Source organism: Mesoplodon bidens (assembly GCF_964165515.1).
Source record: "Mesoplodon bidens genome assembly, chromosome: 4".
In the NCBI taxonomy this organism is placed as follows: Eukaryota; Metazoa; Chordata; class Mammalia; order Artiodactyla; family Ziphiidae; genus Mesoplodon; species Mesoplodon bidens.
The window spans coordinates 140,926,181-140,941,784 of NC_138160.1; the positions used below are offsets into that span (position 1 = coordinate 140,926,181).

General features: G+C 53.2%; 3 protein-coding genes across 7 annotated transcripts in view; 1 reads left to right on the forward strand and 2 right to left on the reverse strand.

The window, feature by feature from the left end:
- The window catches only part of BORCS8 (BLOC-1 related complex subunit 8), an 11,746-nt gene extending 4,568 nt beyond the window's left edge, over positions 1-7,178 (reverse strand). For both annotated transcript variants that reach the window (XM_081233464.1, XM_081233465.1), the window contains exons 1-3: positions 7,097-7,178; positions 3,486-3,598; positions 2,974-3,038 (exon numbers count right to left, since the gene is read on the reverse strand). In XM_081233464.1, the coding sequence (XP_081089590.1) occupies positions 2,974-3,038; positions 3,486-3,598; positions 7,097-7,133 (215 nt within the window). In that variant the 5' untranslated portion in view covers positions 7,134-7,178. The remainder of the gene's footprint in view (positions 1-2,973; positions 3,039-3,485; positions 3,599-7,096) is intronic.
- A 77-nt stretch (positions 7,179-7,255) lies between these two features.
- Positions 7,256-12,763, forward strand: RFXANK (regulatory factor X associated ankyrin containing protein). Of its 4 annotated transcripts, XM_081233461.1 has the most exons (10): positions 7,256-7,328; positions 7,923-8,061; positions 8,567-8,760; positions 10,002-10,085; positions 10,224-10,289; positions 10,552-10,652; positions 10,833-10,958; positions 11,353-11,419; positions 11,826-11,906; positions 12,540-12,763. In XM_081233461.1, the coding sequence occupies exons 3-10, from the start codon at positions 8,574-8,576 to the stop codon at positions 12,608-12,610; spliced, it is 783 nt and encodes a 260-aa protein (XP_081089587.1). In that variant the 5' UTR covers positions 7,256-7,328; positions 7,923-8,061; positions 8,567-8,573; the 3' UTR covers positions 12,611-12,763. The 4 variants fall into 4 exon arrangements, with proteins under 4 accessions (XP_081089587.1, XP_081089586.1, XP_081089584.1 ...); XM_081233460.1 differs by lacking the exon at positions 7,256-7,328 and having other exon boundaries at positions 7,853-8,061; XM_081233458.1 differs by lacking the exons at positions 7,256-7,328; positions 7,923-8,061 and having other exon boundaries at positions 10,005-10,085.
- NR2C2AP (nuclear receptor 2C2 associated protein) lies at positions 12,264-14,347 on the reverse strand. The gene is made up of 5 exons (XM_081233462.1): positions 13,944-14,347; positions 13,660-13,750; positions 13,333-13,438; positions 13,192-13,260; positions 12,264-12,937 (listed from the first exon to the last, which is right to left on the reverse strand). Exons 1-5 carry the CDS (start codon positions 13,979-13,981, stop codon positions 12,819-12,821), a joined length of 423 nt encoding a protein of 140 aa, XP_081089588.1. The 5' UTR covers positions 13,982-14,347; the 3' UTR covers positions 12,264-12,818.
- Positions 14,348-15,604: the final 1,257 nt, after the last annotated feature.

A 15,604-nucleotide genomic window follows, 5' to 3' on the forward strand; every position in this document is an offset into this window, starting at 1 on the left:
AAATGGGAGGATAGATCCAGTCAGCGGCACCACGCTCTCTTCGCCCCCCAACCAGAGCTCAGCGGATGCCTGTGCGGGCCAGCACTCATCAGGCACCTGGAGGATTCCATGGGCCTCCCTGAGGGCTCACTGTGGGCTTAAAGTTTAGATTTCCATATGCAACAGAGCACTGGATGGCAACATGCAACTTTCGCTTAATGGCTGCTAGACTATCTAATGCTTTGAAGGAGCTATAAGCATGCAACAGTGACCTCAAAAATATCTTGCTTTCCTCTTAGGTAATCTATTCCTGCCTCTGAAGGAAGCTTGTCAACTGGACTGTGAAAAGCTCTAGAGGTGAGTTTAGACTCATCGCCATTAGAGGGGCACTACTGCAAAGCTGTGCTAAGCTCTGGTGTTGAAGCCACATTGATGGATGTCTAATGAAAATGTCCCTCCAACAGCACTACAGGAACATATTCACCAAGCCACGTGGGGCCTTGCTAACGCCAGAAAGTTGCCTGTGCAACGACACCTGCAGTAAAAATAAGAGGGTCGGGGTTTTTTTGGGGTTTTTTTGCGGTACGCGGGCCTCTCACTGCTGTGGCCTCTCCCATTGTGGAGCACAGGCTCCAGACGCGCAGGTTCAGCGGCTATGGCTCACAGGCCTAGCCACTCCGCGGCATGTGGGATCTTCCCGGACCAGGGCACGAACCCGTGTCCCCTGCATCAGCAGGCGGACTCTCAACCACTGCGCCACCAGGGAAGCCCAGAGGGTTGTTTTAAAGTCCTTCTGTTAAAGACAAAGAAATCACTCCCATTTATTATCAGTCAGGGACCTGCTTATGGCTATGAGATGAAAAGGCGGGAGTGCTGGCTGTTGGCCGCTCTGTTAACTTGCTCATCTGACACCACCAAATGTAGTCAGCTTTCCTAGTGCCCGTCCGCCATGATAAAAAGCTATCTAACATAAGCTCACTACTGAATAGTTCACCCCAACCAATATACCATTTTAATATCTTTCAGTTTTACACCAACCGTTAACGCTGCACAAAGTATTTCGACAACTAAAAAGGCACTTTCATGTCTGTAAGGAAACAGTCTTTCAGCATTAGAGAAATTCACATCTCACTAAAGAGAAGTGCTCAGAGCTTGGAACAGACTGGCCCCCTGCCTAGCCCAGGGCTGCTAAGCACTTGAAATATGGTTCATGAGACTGAGGAGCTGAATCTTTCATTTTATTTCATTAAAATTTAAGTGTAAACAGCCACCTGGGATCCGGGCTCCTGCACTGGATAGCATGGCTAGAGGAATTGGGAGAAAGTACAGACTTTGATTTGTTCTTCCTTGAACCTGGACTTTTCTGATGAACTCTGGGCTGTCTGGGAACTATTCAGCAGCTGCGAGAAAAACTCCCATTTCTTTTATACTCTTCCTGGAGTTAAGGAGGGTGTCTGTGACCACCATCCTCAGGAAGATGCGATCTGTCTGGGTCACCAGCGGAAGGGCCAAGGCTGGTGAAGGCAGAACTCCGAGCGGCACGACTTCCTGTCAAGGAACCTTCGACCACACAACAGAAACAGGCAGGCGAACTGCACAGTGCCACGGACGAGAGCTGCTGGGGAGTATCCAGCCTCCACCAAGACAACCCACAGCCCAAGCCAGGGGCAAACAGCACTCCTAATTAAAGTCGCCAACTCCTAAAGCAAACGGAACAAGCCAGGTCATGAAATACAGTCATGGGAAACAGAACCAACAGGAGCACAGGAGGCAAGGCTGGCAAAGCTGCAACAATGGGAAGAAACACCAACTACTGCTTTTTATTCTCAGGCACGTCTTTCACTTGGGGTTAAAAAATCTGGATATTGGGCTTCCCTTGTGGTGCAGTGGTTGAGAGTCTGCCTGCCGATGCAGGGGACACGGGTTTGTGCCCTGGTCCAGGAAGATCCCGCATGCCGCGGAGTGGCTGGGCCCGTGAGCCATGCCATGGCCGCTGAGCCTGCGCGTCCGGAGCCTGTGCTCTGCAACAGGAGAGGCCACAACAGTGAGAGGCCCACGTACTGCAAAAAAAAAACAAAACTGGATATTTAGAGAAAGTTACACAAACAAAAATAATAAATGGTATACCCACGGTCACAGCAGCTTTATTCATAGTAGCCAAAATATGGAAGCAACCCAAATGTCCATCAACAGATGAATGGATAAACAAGATGTGGTCCATCCATATGATGGAATATTATTCAGCCCTAAAAAAGGAAGGAAATTCTGACACATGCTACAACATGGATGAACCTTGAAAACATTAAGGTAAGTGAAAGAATATGGTCTCAGAAAGACAGATACTGTATGATTCCACTTATGTGAGGTCCCTAGAATAGACAGAAAGCAGAATGGGGGTGCCAGGAATGGGGGGCGGGGAATAGGGAGTTAGTGTTTAATGGGGACAGAGTTGCAGTTTTGCAAGATGAAAAGAATTCTGGAGATGGATGGTGGGGATAGTTGCACAGCATTATGAGTGTATTTAATACCACTGAACTGTACACTTAAAAATGGTTAAGATGATGAATTTGCATCTTACCACAAGATAAAAAACTGGAAAGAAATAAAAATTTTAAAATAAACAGTCATGTTCATGTTTTGGCCCTCCCCCCCAGCTGCCATCCACCCCACTAGCCAGTCTGTGGTCCCGACAGTGGGTGGGAAACATTGGCCCCTTGAGGCACCTCCTGGAGTCCTTATCAGCCCCTCCTGTGACAGATGGGGAGGGACTGAGGGCCGAGAAGAAGCCTGCCTGAGACACACGGGCATCAGTCAAATAGCGAGAAGCACGGGTCTGGGCTGGAATTTTGCCCTGTGGCCAGGTGAGTCCAGATCCGCATGCCTCTACTCAGGCGGGTTCCGCAGGGCAAGGCTCACGGGCAGCCAGCTGAGATGCCCCTGAACACCCGGGGCATAACAGGGCGGCCGTGGCAGTGCGGAGGCTGTGGCGCTCACCTGCAGGCGTACTCCACCGTGTAGATGGCTCCCTGGCTCTGTTCCTCCCACCGCTGCATGTCAGCCTGCGGGGGGGTTGGGGGCTATTAGCAGGGGTGGCTGCTACCTCCATCCTCCCAGCACCCGAACACCAATCACCATGGCTGTAGAGAGCAGCCCCCTCCAGCCCCTGATCTTCCTCCTGCCACTCCCACCCCTCATCAGTCTGGGCTTTCTGTGAACACATGGCGACTACGGCTCAGGGCCTTTGAGCAGGCTGTTCTCTCTGCCTGGCATATCCTTCCCTCACACGGCTGCCTCTTTCTCACCACACAGGTCACAACTAATGCAGACCCTGCTGTCCCCTTCTTCCAAATCTGCCCCAGATCTGTCCACCCAGCCCCAATCTGGGCTGGTGACCATGTGCCTCCTCGCTGGTGTCCCAGCCTTGACTCCTGCACCAACAGAGTAGGCCCCAGCTCACAAGGTGCAGACCCTGGGAGAGGTCGGTGGCTGGGGCGGGGACGGCTCACCTTATGCTGGGCCAGCTCCGGCAGAGAGCGGCGCACGTGCTCCTGCAGCCGGTACAGGGCCACGGATGGCTCGTTGGCCAGGACGTAGACACTCTCAGTGAACTTGTCTGTTACTGGGTCCAGGATCGACAGTCGGCAAAGTGGGACGGGAGGGTAGGGTGGACAGGGGGTCAAGGAGACAAAGCATCAGACTCCTGGTTGCTCAACCTGTGAGTCCAGCCAGAGTAGAGAGGAGTATCCAGTGTCCCTCCCAGCGGTTGGGTCACCTGTGGCCCCGGTGATGGGTTGCAGGAGATGGTCACAGCAGGGCCGAACAACTCTATCTGGGAGTCACAAAAGGGCCTTAATCTTTTTTTTTAAATAAATGTATGTATGTATGTATGTATATATTTATCGCTGTGTTGGTTCTTCGTTGCAGCGCGCGCACTTTCTCTAGTTGTGGCGAGCAGGGGCTACTCTTCGTTGTGGTGCGTGGGCTTCTCATTGTAGTGGCTTCTCTTGTGGAACATGGGCTCTAGGCACACAGGCTTCAGTAGTTGTGGCACGTGGGCTCAGTAGTTATGGCTTGCGGGCTCTAGAGCGCAGGGCCTCAATCTTGATGACATTAATGTGTCCAGTGAATTCATGATCTTTCCCTTCCCAAACCCACTTACAGTGGACATTGCTACAACCTGCTCGGATCTACTCACCTTCCTTTTACCCCAGTGACAAAATCCAAGATTCTTCTTTGGATGCCCACTGGCTACCGGACCCAAAAGTGCCTGGAAGTTTACATGGGTGGATGGCTCTCAGCCATGACTGAGCACCAAGGGGTAGGAAAGCCCATGTCCTGCGCTGTGTGTTGGAACAACTCAAGAGGTGTGACCGATCCCCGTGAGCTCCCCTATGGGAACAGACTGTGGCTTCTTTCTGCAGGATTTTACCTGATGTCACTCCTTGCTCAGCTTCCTCCCCAGCCCTGTCCTGTTTCCCCCCTCTCCTCTGTGGGGTTCTCTTGGTAAGCTGACTACACACAAATCCTCATCCCAGGGTCTGCTTCAACGAACAGCAGCCAGCTGGTTGTCCCTGCCCTTCCTACCCCATCAATGAGCAGACCCTGCTTGTTCTGTCGCAAAACAAAGCCCAGAACTCACCCATTCTTTTTTTTTTTTTTTTGCGGTACGCGGGCCTCTCACTGTTGTGGCCTCTTCCGTTGCAGAGCACAGGCTCCGGATGCGTAGGCTCAGCGGCCATGGCTCATGGGCCCAGCCGCTCCGCGGCATGTGGGATCTGCACGGACCGGGGCACAAACCCATGTCCCCTGCATTGGCAGGCGGACCCTCAACCACTGCGCCACCAGGGAAGCCCCAGAACTCACCCATTCTTAACACTGTACTGCCCTCACTGGTCCAGACATAGCTGTCTCCCACCTGGATGCCAAACTCAGCTGCTCCCTGGTCTCCCAGCACCCACTCCTGCCAACAATCCAATCCCCACGAAACAGATGGCATGAGCTCCTAATGAACATATCAGATATGTCTTTCCCTTTGTTGAAACACTCCCATCAGCCAGAAATTAAATCTGCCTTCCTAAACATGGCCCTTAAGGTCCTGTCTGTTCTACCTGCTGTTACCCGCCTCTGCCCTCCTCGGCCACTGCCCCAGGCACAATGGCCTCCTAGCTGGTCCTTGGACACTCTCAGCACTGTCGAAAAGAACTTTATGCAATGATGGAAAGTTTCTATAATCTATACTGCCCAATATGGTGGCCACTAGTCACATATGGCTACTGAGCACTTGAAATGTGACTGATATGGCTCAGAAACTGAATTTTAAATTTTATCTAATTTTAATTAATTTAAATATGCATAAGTACTATGACCAGTAGCTACTGTATTGCAGCACAGCTCTGAACACTTTGCCAGCTCAGGGCCTTCATACCTGTTGATCCCACCAATGACACTGCCTGCCTCCCCCCCAGCCCTCATTTCTCTTAATCCCTCATGTCTCAGCTCAAATGTCACCTCCTGGGCAAGGCCTTCCCTAATCACCAAGCTTAATCAGATGTCCCTTCACCTTCACTCTCAGCCTCAGCACTTCGTTCATTTCCCTTATACTTAAAATCTCACTATTTTTTTCTTAAAATTTATATTGGAGTACAGTTGATTTACAATGTTGTGTTACTTTCAGGTGTAAAAATTCTCATTCTTTATTAGGTTACATGTTTACCTAAAACTTGATTTGTGAGGGCGTGGGCTTCTCTGAGCCTGTTTCCTCTTATGCAAAAATGGAACGAAAAAGGTACTCACATCAAGGTTTGTTACAGAGATGGACCCCATGCTATTGAGCAGGGCAGTGTAGTTGGTGAGGGAGAGAACCCACGTGTGTCTGGGAGTCAAGGGAGGATGTATATGAGTCTGCCCAGTTTGGGTTTGTCCAGCTCACCACGGTGTCCTGACTCAGGCAGAGCCCAGCCTGCCACCTCCAAACTATGTGTCCTCTTACCTTCTTAGGCCTTCTTGTTTTGAAAATGAGCACAGTAGCTTACACCTCACAGTGCTATTATGAAGGATATGGAATTACATGTACTTGTGACTTCTAAATAATTAACTAGTGGGAGTTGCCTGGTGGCCTAGTGGTTAGGATTCCGGGCTTTCACTGATGTGGCCCGGGGTTCAATCCCTGGTGGGGGAACTGAGATTTCACAAACCGGGTAGCGCGGCCAAAAACAAACAAACAAACTATAACAAATAAATTTGTAAAAAAAAAAAAAAAAAAGAAAAAATTAACTAGTAATAACATATATAATAAAGTAATAAAGACATTTATACTTTAAAAATAACTTGTGGCATTTTGTAATTTGTAACTATGTGATTTACATATATTTGATAAGTCGATGTAAACATATGCAAATGCATAAATACAAAGGAAACAATACGCACAGCCACTGCCACGCCCCAAGCGTTCTTCCAATGCTTTACAGATATCACATTACTGGGGGCTTCACTGGGGGGCTTCCCTGGTGGGCCTCCCTGGTGGTGCAGTGGTTAAGAATCCGCCTGCCAATGCAGGAGACACGGGTTCCAGCCCTGTTCCGGGGAGATCCCACACGCCGCGGAGCAACTAAGCACGGGTTTTACAACTACTGAGCCTGCGCTCTAGAGCCCGTGAGCCACAACTACTGAGCCTGTGTGCCACAACTACTGAAGCCCGCGCGCCTAGAGCCGGTGCTCCGCAACAAGAGAAGCAACCGCAGTGAGAAGCCTCCGCACCGCAAGTAAGAGTTGCCCCCACTCACCGCAACTAGAGAAAGCCCGCACAGCAACCAAGACACAACACAGCCAAAAATAAATAAATTAATTTAAAAAATATCAAGTTACTGAATTATCACAACAATTTTATGGGGGGAGGGAGGGAGGGAGTCTATTATACTCTCCATTCTACAGATGACAAAATCGAGGCACAAAGACTTTCTAAAGGTTTCAAAACTAGTCAGAGGCCGAGCCGCGATTTCGTGGCAGTTCAATCACACCTCCCAAACGCTCCCTCCGAGCCTTGGCCCCCTCCCGCGCCCAGTCAGGTCGCCCTTTTGCGAGTTCCTGACCCCTCCGCCCGCCCGGGGCCCCACACCACCTTTCTTCCCCTTGAGCTGCATCTCCGGTTCCTCCATGGTGGCTGCGGCCCTATTTCAAGGACAGGAACCGGAAGTCTGGGGTGGAGACAGCTGCCTAAACCATCCCTGGGAAACTGGGGCACCGCATTTCTCCAGTTCCGATACGCATTGGCCTACCCTCCTCGATCTTTAGTCTACCCAGACAGGAGAAGGGCCGTGAGTTAAGAGACTGGGGAAAGAGGCAATCGGCAGGTGGGTGAAGAGGGGCCGGAAGCCCCATGAAGCTCCAGGAGGTACCCTCAGGCAGGGGAGGGGTAAGGGCGCCCTCCTTTACCGAACCCCTTTTCCGGGGGCAAATTGGGGGAATACTCCACACACTGCCCACTTCGGGCTGTATAAACTCCCTTCTTGTACCCCTCTGCTGCCACCAAATCCCTGCACATACTCCTGAGCCCCCAGGACCGCACAGGAGACATTGTTATGGACGGGGACGCCGTCTGTCCGAAGGTGGAGCCAATTGGCTCCATCTGGGAAAACCTGTGTGTGGTGCTGGGGGTGAGGGAGGACAAGGTCAGGGAACTGTTGAGAGCCCTCTGAGGCCCCGCCCATCCCCCCAGTTCCTATCAGGCTCCCTCCTGAGCGGCGGGGTCGAGGAAGCGCAGGCGCAATTCCATAGCTCGTGCCCCAGCGGAAGCCACGCCCCTCCCCCAGCCTTAAAGGGCCAGAAACAGCTCCTACAGCTCCAGCCCTTCCGCACTTTCGTGGGGGTGGGGACGCGCAGGCGCAGTGGAGGCACTCTGCGGTGTGGGTAGCGGTCGCGTATCAAGTTGCTCTCTGTCCCGGCAGAAGAAGCCAGGGCGTAGAGGGTCCAGGCTCCATTTTGCTACCCATTACATCAATTGGAAGAGAAAAGTTTGTGAGTTGGGCCCCCAAGTTTGGGGGGACCCGGGCTGCGGCGTGGAGTGACAGAGGAGGCTCTTTGGAGGTGAGTGGACCTCCTGGATTGACTTGGGAGGGGCGGGTGGGATGCAACCAATCACATCTTTGTTGAGCCCTCACTCATTCTAGGGATTTCCCCCCCGCCAAAAAAAACGCACAGCGGACGTTTAAGATCTGCCCGTGTATCAGGCCTCCTGCTTAGATATTTACAGACATGATTTTTTTTAGTCCTCCTTTCCCCTCATTTTATTAATGAAGACACTGAGGCTTAGAGAAATTAAGTAATGTGCCCAAGTTTTCACAGCCTATTAGTGGAGGGATTCAAACCCAGATGGCTGACCCCAGAGCCAGGGCTTTTAAGCAATGCATATTGTATATGCTCTGGTGTTGGGGAGGAGTGGGCCTGAGAAGCAGTTGGACTCTGGTTTTAATTTCCTGGCTGAGTCTTAGTTTACCCACCCTCACTGTGTGAGGCTGGGTATGCAGTCAGTGCCTATTTAATGAGTTGTCAATAATTATTACCATCTTTCCCTGTTTGGCCTTTCCACCAGCTTCCCCATGGAGCCCACCCAGCCTGCAGAGGATCTCAGCCTGACCCAGCAGCCTTCTACCCCAGAATTTGGGGACCCCGAAGACCCCAGGGGTGAGGCCCCTGATGGCTCAGACACTGTGGTCCTCAGTCTCTTCCCCTGCACCCCGGAGCCTGGGAATCCTGAACCAGATGCTGGTACCTCCTCACCTCAAGGTAGGATACTTACCCTGGACTCCTGCTTCTGGGGTGCAAGAATGGTGGAATGTCAGGCCCAAGATGGGACTTCTGTCTTTGTGTCCTTGGATGTGTCTTCTATCTCCACCCTGTGAGGGGTTGCTTATTATTATTTTTTTTAAATTGTGGTAAAATTCACATAACATAAAAGTTACCATTTTAACCAGAATTGCTTACAATTCATTGGCAGTAAGTACATTCACAATGGTGTATAACTTCCACCTCTATGTAGTCCTAGAACATTTCCATCACCCCCAAAGGAAACCCCACAAACCCATTAGCAGTCACTCCCCATTTCCCTCCTCCAGCCCTTGGGAAGCAAAAATCTGCTTTCTGTTTCTATGGATTTGCCTGTTCCAGACATTTCATATAAACGGGTTCATACAACATGTGTCCCTTCCCGTTCTGGCTCCTTTCACTCAGCAAGATATTTTCAAGGTTCATCCACATTGTATGGTGTGTCAGTGTTTCATCCCTTTTATAGCTGAATGATATTCCACAGTATGGCTGGACCACATTTAGTTTATTCATTTATGCATTGATGGACATTTGGGTTGTTCCCCTTTTAGTGACTGAATAGTGCTATTGTGAACATTCGTTTACAAGTTTTTGTCTGAACACATGATTTCAACTCTTGGGGGTAGATACCTAGGAGTGGAATTGCTGGGTCAGATGATAATTGTTTGACTTATCGAGAACCCAAGGGTTTCTTCTGACTGGAATCCTTGAACATGTCTAACTCAGTCGCCCTGGGGCCTTTGTTTCTACCATTCCCTGTGTGAAATGCTCTTCCCACACCTCTCCCCAGGTTTCTTCAACTGGCCAAGCTCTCGGTTGGTGTTACCTCCTTGGAGTGACGCTCCCTGACCATTTTCTTTAAAAGGGACTCACCCTTTGCCCTCCCTTCTTTCCACCCCCTTCCACCTGCTTTTCATTTCTCCTGAACACGTATTTTAACTTAAGCTCTCATTCTATTTCTCCATTTCTGTCTGACTCCCCAACTTGTCCATGGGTCCCTTGAGGGCAGGGACTGTCTCGTTTGTGCAGAATCTTGCCAGGGGCGGAGGAGAAATCCACACCCTGGGTATCTGGGAGGATGGAGTGAGTGAATAGTGGAGACACGCACTGTCTCTGGTAGTTCCAAGCCCCCAGGGTCTGGTCTGAAGCCCAAGACATACTGGGGAATGAGGGGAAACTGAGGCCCTTTCTCTCTCTCCCAGCAGGCAGCTCCCTAAAGCACTCCACAACCCTCACCAACCGGCAGCGGGGGAATGAGGTATCAGCCCTGCCGGCCACCTTGGACTGTGAGTGGGACCCCGGTCCCCACGGGGGAGAGAAGTAGCGGGCTGGCAGGGATTAAGAGGAGCAACTTTGGACACGGAATAAACTGGGGCATGGAGCTCAGATGGGACAGGTGAGGACTCTATCTCTCTGCGCCCCAGCCCTGTCCATCCACCAGCTCGCGGCCCAGGGGGAGCTGAGCCAACTGAAGGAGCATCTGAGGAAAGGTGTGTGCCCACGCTCGTGTGCCAGTGTGTCCGTGCCTGTGTGACCTCACATGCTGGTGTGTGCATGTGGCTGCTGACATGACCTGAGTCTCCACATGTGTACCTATGTCTGTACGTGTGTCTGAGCATGTCCGTGTGTGCATCCACATGTATGCTTCCCCGCCCCACATCTGACCCCAGCTGCCTGCCCTGCCCCCAATTCCACAGCATTGGGGAGAGTGGGCAGGGGTGCATCCCAGTGGTACCACCCCCCTCCTGCCAGGAGACAACCTCATCAACAAGCCGGACGAGCGAGGCTTCACCCCCCTCATCTGGGCCTCCGCCTTTGGAGAGATCGAGACCGTCCGCTTCTTGCTTGAGTGGGTGCGTCCCAGCCCGGCTGGGGGCTTCCTGGGGACTCGAGGGTGGGCCAGGGCCTCAGCTGAGTCTGCTGGTGCTGTGTCTGTAAGATGGAGCTAACATGGGGACCCCAAGATTGCAGGGGATGCACCCACCTCTCCTTTTGCCCCCCTTCTGTCACTGTCCCCCCTCTGTTCCCCCTAGGGTGCCGACCCCCACATCCTGGCCAAGGAGCGGGAGAGCGCCCTGTCACTGGCCAGCACGGGTGGCTACACAGACATTGTAGGGCTGCTGCTGGAGCGCGACGTGGACATCAACACCTATGACTGGGTAAGGCGCCACCCACTGGCCCTGGGCACCTCACAGGGTACCAGGCTGGCTCTGGGCGCTAAGAACGCAAGACAGACCTATCCCCAAGCCTCATAGAGCTCCCAGTTTTTTTTGGGGGGGGGCTAGCCGACACATAAACAGCTCAGGTATAGTGAATAACACTATGTTGGCAGATACACAGACAGCTAGCTGCAAGAGCCCAGAGGCTGCCTGTAGAGCCAAGGGCAGTCAGGATGGGCTTCCTGGAAGAAGGGGCATCTAAGCTGAGACCCAAAGGAGAAGCTAGATGGGCCAAGTGACAAGCAGGAGGAACCATATTAAATTGGTGGGTGTGGGGTGTCGTGAGAATCTGGAAAAGATAGTGTTGCTTGCCCCCTACCCCTGTCCCTAACAGAATGGAGGGACACCACTTCTGTACGCCGTGCGTGGGAACCATGTGAAGTGTGTGGAGGCCTTGCTGGGTGAGTAGGAGTAGAGGCTAGCCTGAGGGGCCCTAGAGCCCCACCTGGCTCTGCAGGAATCCTGAGGGCCAGGGAAGGGTCTGAGCTCTGCTTGAACAGCTCTTGGGATGGGTGGCTGCTGCCTGCTTTGCCCAGAGGATTGATGTGGGGACTGGTGGCAGGAATAGCACAGGGGTCTGGCCGACTGGGTTGAGAACCCACACCCTGTGTGCCTCAGAGACCCTGGAGGTGGAGATTCTATTGGCCACATTCATCAGAGGTCAGGCTCTTGTCCAAGACCACACAGCAACTAGCAGACCTTTGGCTGCACAGTGGGTAGTCACTGGACCTCCCGAGTCTCCGTGCCCCACCCGGGCTCCCGGTCCCCAGGCCCAGCCCTCTCTGCAGTGTCTGCTCTGCTTTGCAGCCCGAGGAGCTGATCTCACCACTGAGGCAGACTCTGGCTACACCCCAATGGACCTCGCCGTGGCCCTGGGATATAGGAAAGGTCAGCCCGAGGCACATGGGGCTAGTGACAGGGACCATAATGGGGGGACATGTAGGCGCTGAGAGGCCCAAAGGAGGCCCTGGCAGGGTGAGGATACCAGGAGGGCCACAGTTCACATGGCCATGGAGCCCAGCCCCCTCCACGGCAAGAGGTGGGTTTGAGTAGGGGCTGTAGGCAGACCCCAGTTTGACTCCCCACTTCAGAAAATGGGGGGATCCTAACAGAACTGACCCCCTGGGGTCATGTGGGGGTGTGTGGGAAATATCCCACTCCTTCCTTGAAGGAGTTTTATTCCATTTGAGACAAGTAATTCCTCACAGTCCCTCTCATCTTTTCATAAAAGTTCCAATTTGACAATTTTGTTTGGTAAGGAATATTTTAATAATTCTGAAAAGCCTCCAAAAATGCATTTTTACAAACTTAGGGGAAATAGAAGTTCCTATGAGGGGGGCCTCCGTCTTCCCAGCTGTGCTCTGGCAAGGGCTTGGAGTTCCCTGTGTATGAAATGGGTCCTCCATCCAGGTCCCAGGGCTGAGGCCCCTGTTCTTACCCTGAGGGGAAGGTACAGGTTGGCCTGTGCCCTTGGAGCCGCTGTTCAGTTCATGGCCCACCTTTTCCCTGTTCTGTTTCCAGTGCAACAGGTGATCGAGAACCACATCCTTAAACTCTTCCAGAGCAACCTGGTGCCCGCCACCCCTGAGTGAACGCCGTCTGCCAGGGACTCAGACACTCAGGGAACAAAATGGTCGACCCAGAGCTGGGGGAACCCAGAACTGGCTTCAAAGGCAGCTCCTGGACAGACGGTGGGAGGGGGCCCTTCCAAGAGGAACCAATAAACCTTCTGTGCAGAACTTGAAGGACTTCACTGTGCTTCCCGGAGGACGTCCTGGAGGAGGCAGCCACCCAGTGGCCTCACACCTTCTTCTCCCCTAGCACCCGCAGGTGGTAGATGACAACTCGGCCAAAGAAATCAGTGGCGTCCTCAAATGTCACTTTCAGCCGGTCCACCTCAGCAGATGGCACAGGGAAAGTGTAAGCAGGGCAGTCAAGGGAAACAGATGCCTTATCTTTTCCCACCCACCAGCCCCAGCTCAGGTACTACAAATGTGCTGGGTGACCCAGCACACTGTGGGCCCCTCTGAAACTCTAACACAGAACAGATTATCATCAGCCCATTTTACAGGTGAAGCAGTGGAGACCCAGAGGCCAGTTGCTCGAGGTCACATGCCAGGGCCCACCGCTTTCAGATGCACAGACCACCCCACCCAGAGGCTGGGGCAGGATATCTGAAGCGAGTTGTTGTCCTCAGGATAAAAGTCCACAATCTTGCTAAGAGCCTCACTCCCCTGAGAACCTGCAGCAGAGAAAGGAGCAGTGAGGCCAGCGTACCCTCTCTAATCCCCCATCTTCCAGGGCCTTCCAGTACCTTCTAGGCGGCCCTGGCGACTGGAAAAGCCCCCCTGGAACTGGATCTGCAGCTGGGAGACACAGATGCGCTGGGGAAACTCCAGTATTACCCACTGGGAGGGGCCCTGGAAGCAGAGAAATAGAGGTCCATGGACACTCCAGACTCAGAGCCCTGCTGTGCCTCTCATTCACAGAGTCCATGGTGGGTGGGGAGCACAGTGAGCACGGGTTCCCTCCCTGGCCAACCTAACTGCCCAGCTGGGGTGCACCCAAATTCTCAGGGCGCCCTAGACCACTGATTCTGATTCACACTAGGGGTGGAGGATCCAGGGAGAGGGTGCCTCACCTGGTCCGAGTTCCAGCAGGTCTCCTCGTCCTGGTCGAACAGGTGCTTCTTTCCAAACTGCCGCGTGTTACGATTCAGCACCGAACTCACCCTAGAGGCAACCAGAATCGGTGCGTGGAGAGGTGCTGAGCCTTGCGGCGAGGGCCCGCCCACTACCGGGCCCACCCCTCCCTCGCCACCGGTTCCCCCATTTCTGCCCACTAGGGAGAGACTATCCCAGGCCAACGGCCCCGTCCGCTACTGCCCGCCGCCATTCACACCCCACCTCCGCCCGGGGCTCTCACCTGCTCACTGTCTCTGGACAAACCAAAGAGTGGGTCATCTCGGTTCCACACGGCCTCGCAGGACTCAGAGCTGGGCTCAGTCCGGGTTCAAATCCCGGCCGCCAAAGCGCGACCTTGTTCACGCTCAGAGTCTCAGAGTCTTCACGTCCTCACCTGTAGCACGGCACAAGAACAGTCACTGCTCCGTCACTCCAGTCCTAAATGTCGCCTTGACCACCCCTTTGCCAGAAAAATTTGGAGTTTCGGGGACACTGCCGATGACCCGAGGCCAAGCCTTTCACAGTGGGTCCAAGGAAGGGAAGCGGGTTTCCTGTGGGTTTCGGGAGCAGTCGCTCCCTCTCGGTGCCTCAGTTTCTCTGCAAACAGCTTAGGAAACCAACATCAATACCCGGAACCGCGTGAACGCCGCGCAGGCGCAGAGTGCCTCAGGCTCGCCCAGCCCCCGCTCCCGGGGCGCGGTTTAGTTTGAGCCCCGCCCCCTCAGCGCCTGCCTCTTAAAAGGTCCTCGTCCAGTGATTGCCTATCCCTCGGAGCTGGAGGAAAAAGGCCGGCATCTAAAGCAATTGTGTGCCTACTGTGTGCGGGAGCTGTCCTTTGGTGCCCGCGGGTATAGAGCCCTAGTTCTGGTTCCGAGAGCCTTCTTATAATGATGTCTTCCTACCGGCAGAATGAAGTCGGCCGAATTCATTCCCTGATTGCAGTTGCCGCCTGGGAACCCCTGCATTTCACTGCTTCCCAGAGGCCAAAGGAAGGGTTGAGGAAGAGGCTACGATGGTGCGAGTACTGTACTAGGAGTCTTTATCAGCCTCGCGTGTCCCCCCTGGGACACAAGAGGCCCGGTTTCCAAATCTGTCTTCTTAGTAAATGCTGTCTGGGACAGTCTTCTTGGAGGAGGGGTAATGTGAGGTGGGTTTTGAAGAATGAAGAGGAGTTTGCCAAACTGGATTATACAAAGCCTCAGATACACGGCTAAAGGTTTGGTTCTCTGATTCACTAAACAACTGCCACTCCCTACTGCCCAACCCTGTGCTGAGTGATTCTGAGGACTGTGAGAGGCCTCAGTTCCAGCCCCATATTTGAAGATTTCCAAATCTGGGGAAGACAGAACTAGACACATACACTCCCAGCCCCATGGGGCCAGGGCTGAGCCAGGGGGAGAGATAGGGCTAGGGAAGCAGGGGGTCTACCTGGAGGGAGGGCTTCCTGGGAGAGGGGATATTGTCCTGCACTTTAATGGGTGGGCAGGAATTCACCAGGGTGAGAAAAATTGGGGGGATGGGGGGCAGACAGGGTGAACAGCATAAGCAAAGGCCTAGCTGGATGAAAGACCATGAATTTGAATAAAATATGTGGAGCCAGATCCTGCGGGCCTAAAGCAGTCACAGAAGGTGTTTGAGAAAGGGCTGCACACCCGTCCAATCTGCATGAATGGAGGGTTCTGAGACAGAGCAGCCACTGGCAGGAGGCTGCAGTTCCTGGCATTAACTGAATGGTCTGGGATCCAGTCCCGTTCTTCAAGGGCTAGGGGAATGGTCCTCCTGGTGTCCTACTAGTGTCTGCCCAAGTCCACATCAGGAGTGGAGGCTGGCTGGGAAACTGGGACACCAGCGGAAGGACCTCCCCATCAGCCCCTGCCTGCCAGGACTTCCTGCATTCAGTCA

Excerpts from the sequence above, each read along its gene's own strand:
- RFXANK (XM_081233461.1), top strand. The coding sequence starts at position 8,574 with ATGGAGCCCACCCAGCCTGCAGAGGATCTCAGCCTGACCCAGCAGCCT. Across the intron at positions 10,086-10,223 it reads CCTGCCGGCCACCTTGGACT|CCCTGTCCATCCACCAGCTC; the intron begins GTGAGTGGGACC and ends TCTGCGCCCCAG. Across the intron at positions 10,290-10,551 it reads GAAGGAGCATCTGAGGAAAG|GAGACAACCTCATCAACAAG; the intron begins GTGTGTGCCCAC and ends CCCTCCTGCCAG.
- NR2C2AP (XM_081233462.1), bottom strand. The coding sequence starts at position 13,981 with ATGACCCACTCTTTGGTTTGTCCAGAGACAGTGAGCAG. Across the intron at positions 13,751-13,943 it reads TGTCCAGAGACAGTGAGCAG|GGTGAGTTCGGTGCTGAATC; the intron begins GTGAGAGCCCCG and ends GGTTGCCTCTAG. Across the intron at positions 12,938-13,191 it reads GGACAACAACTCGCTTCAGA|CTTTCCCTGTGCCATCTGCT; the intron begins TATCCTGCCCCA and ends GCCCTGCTTACA.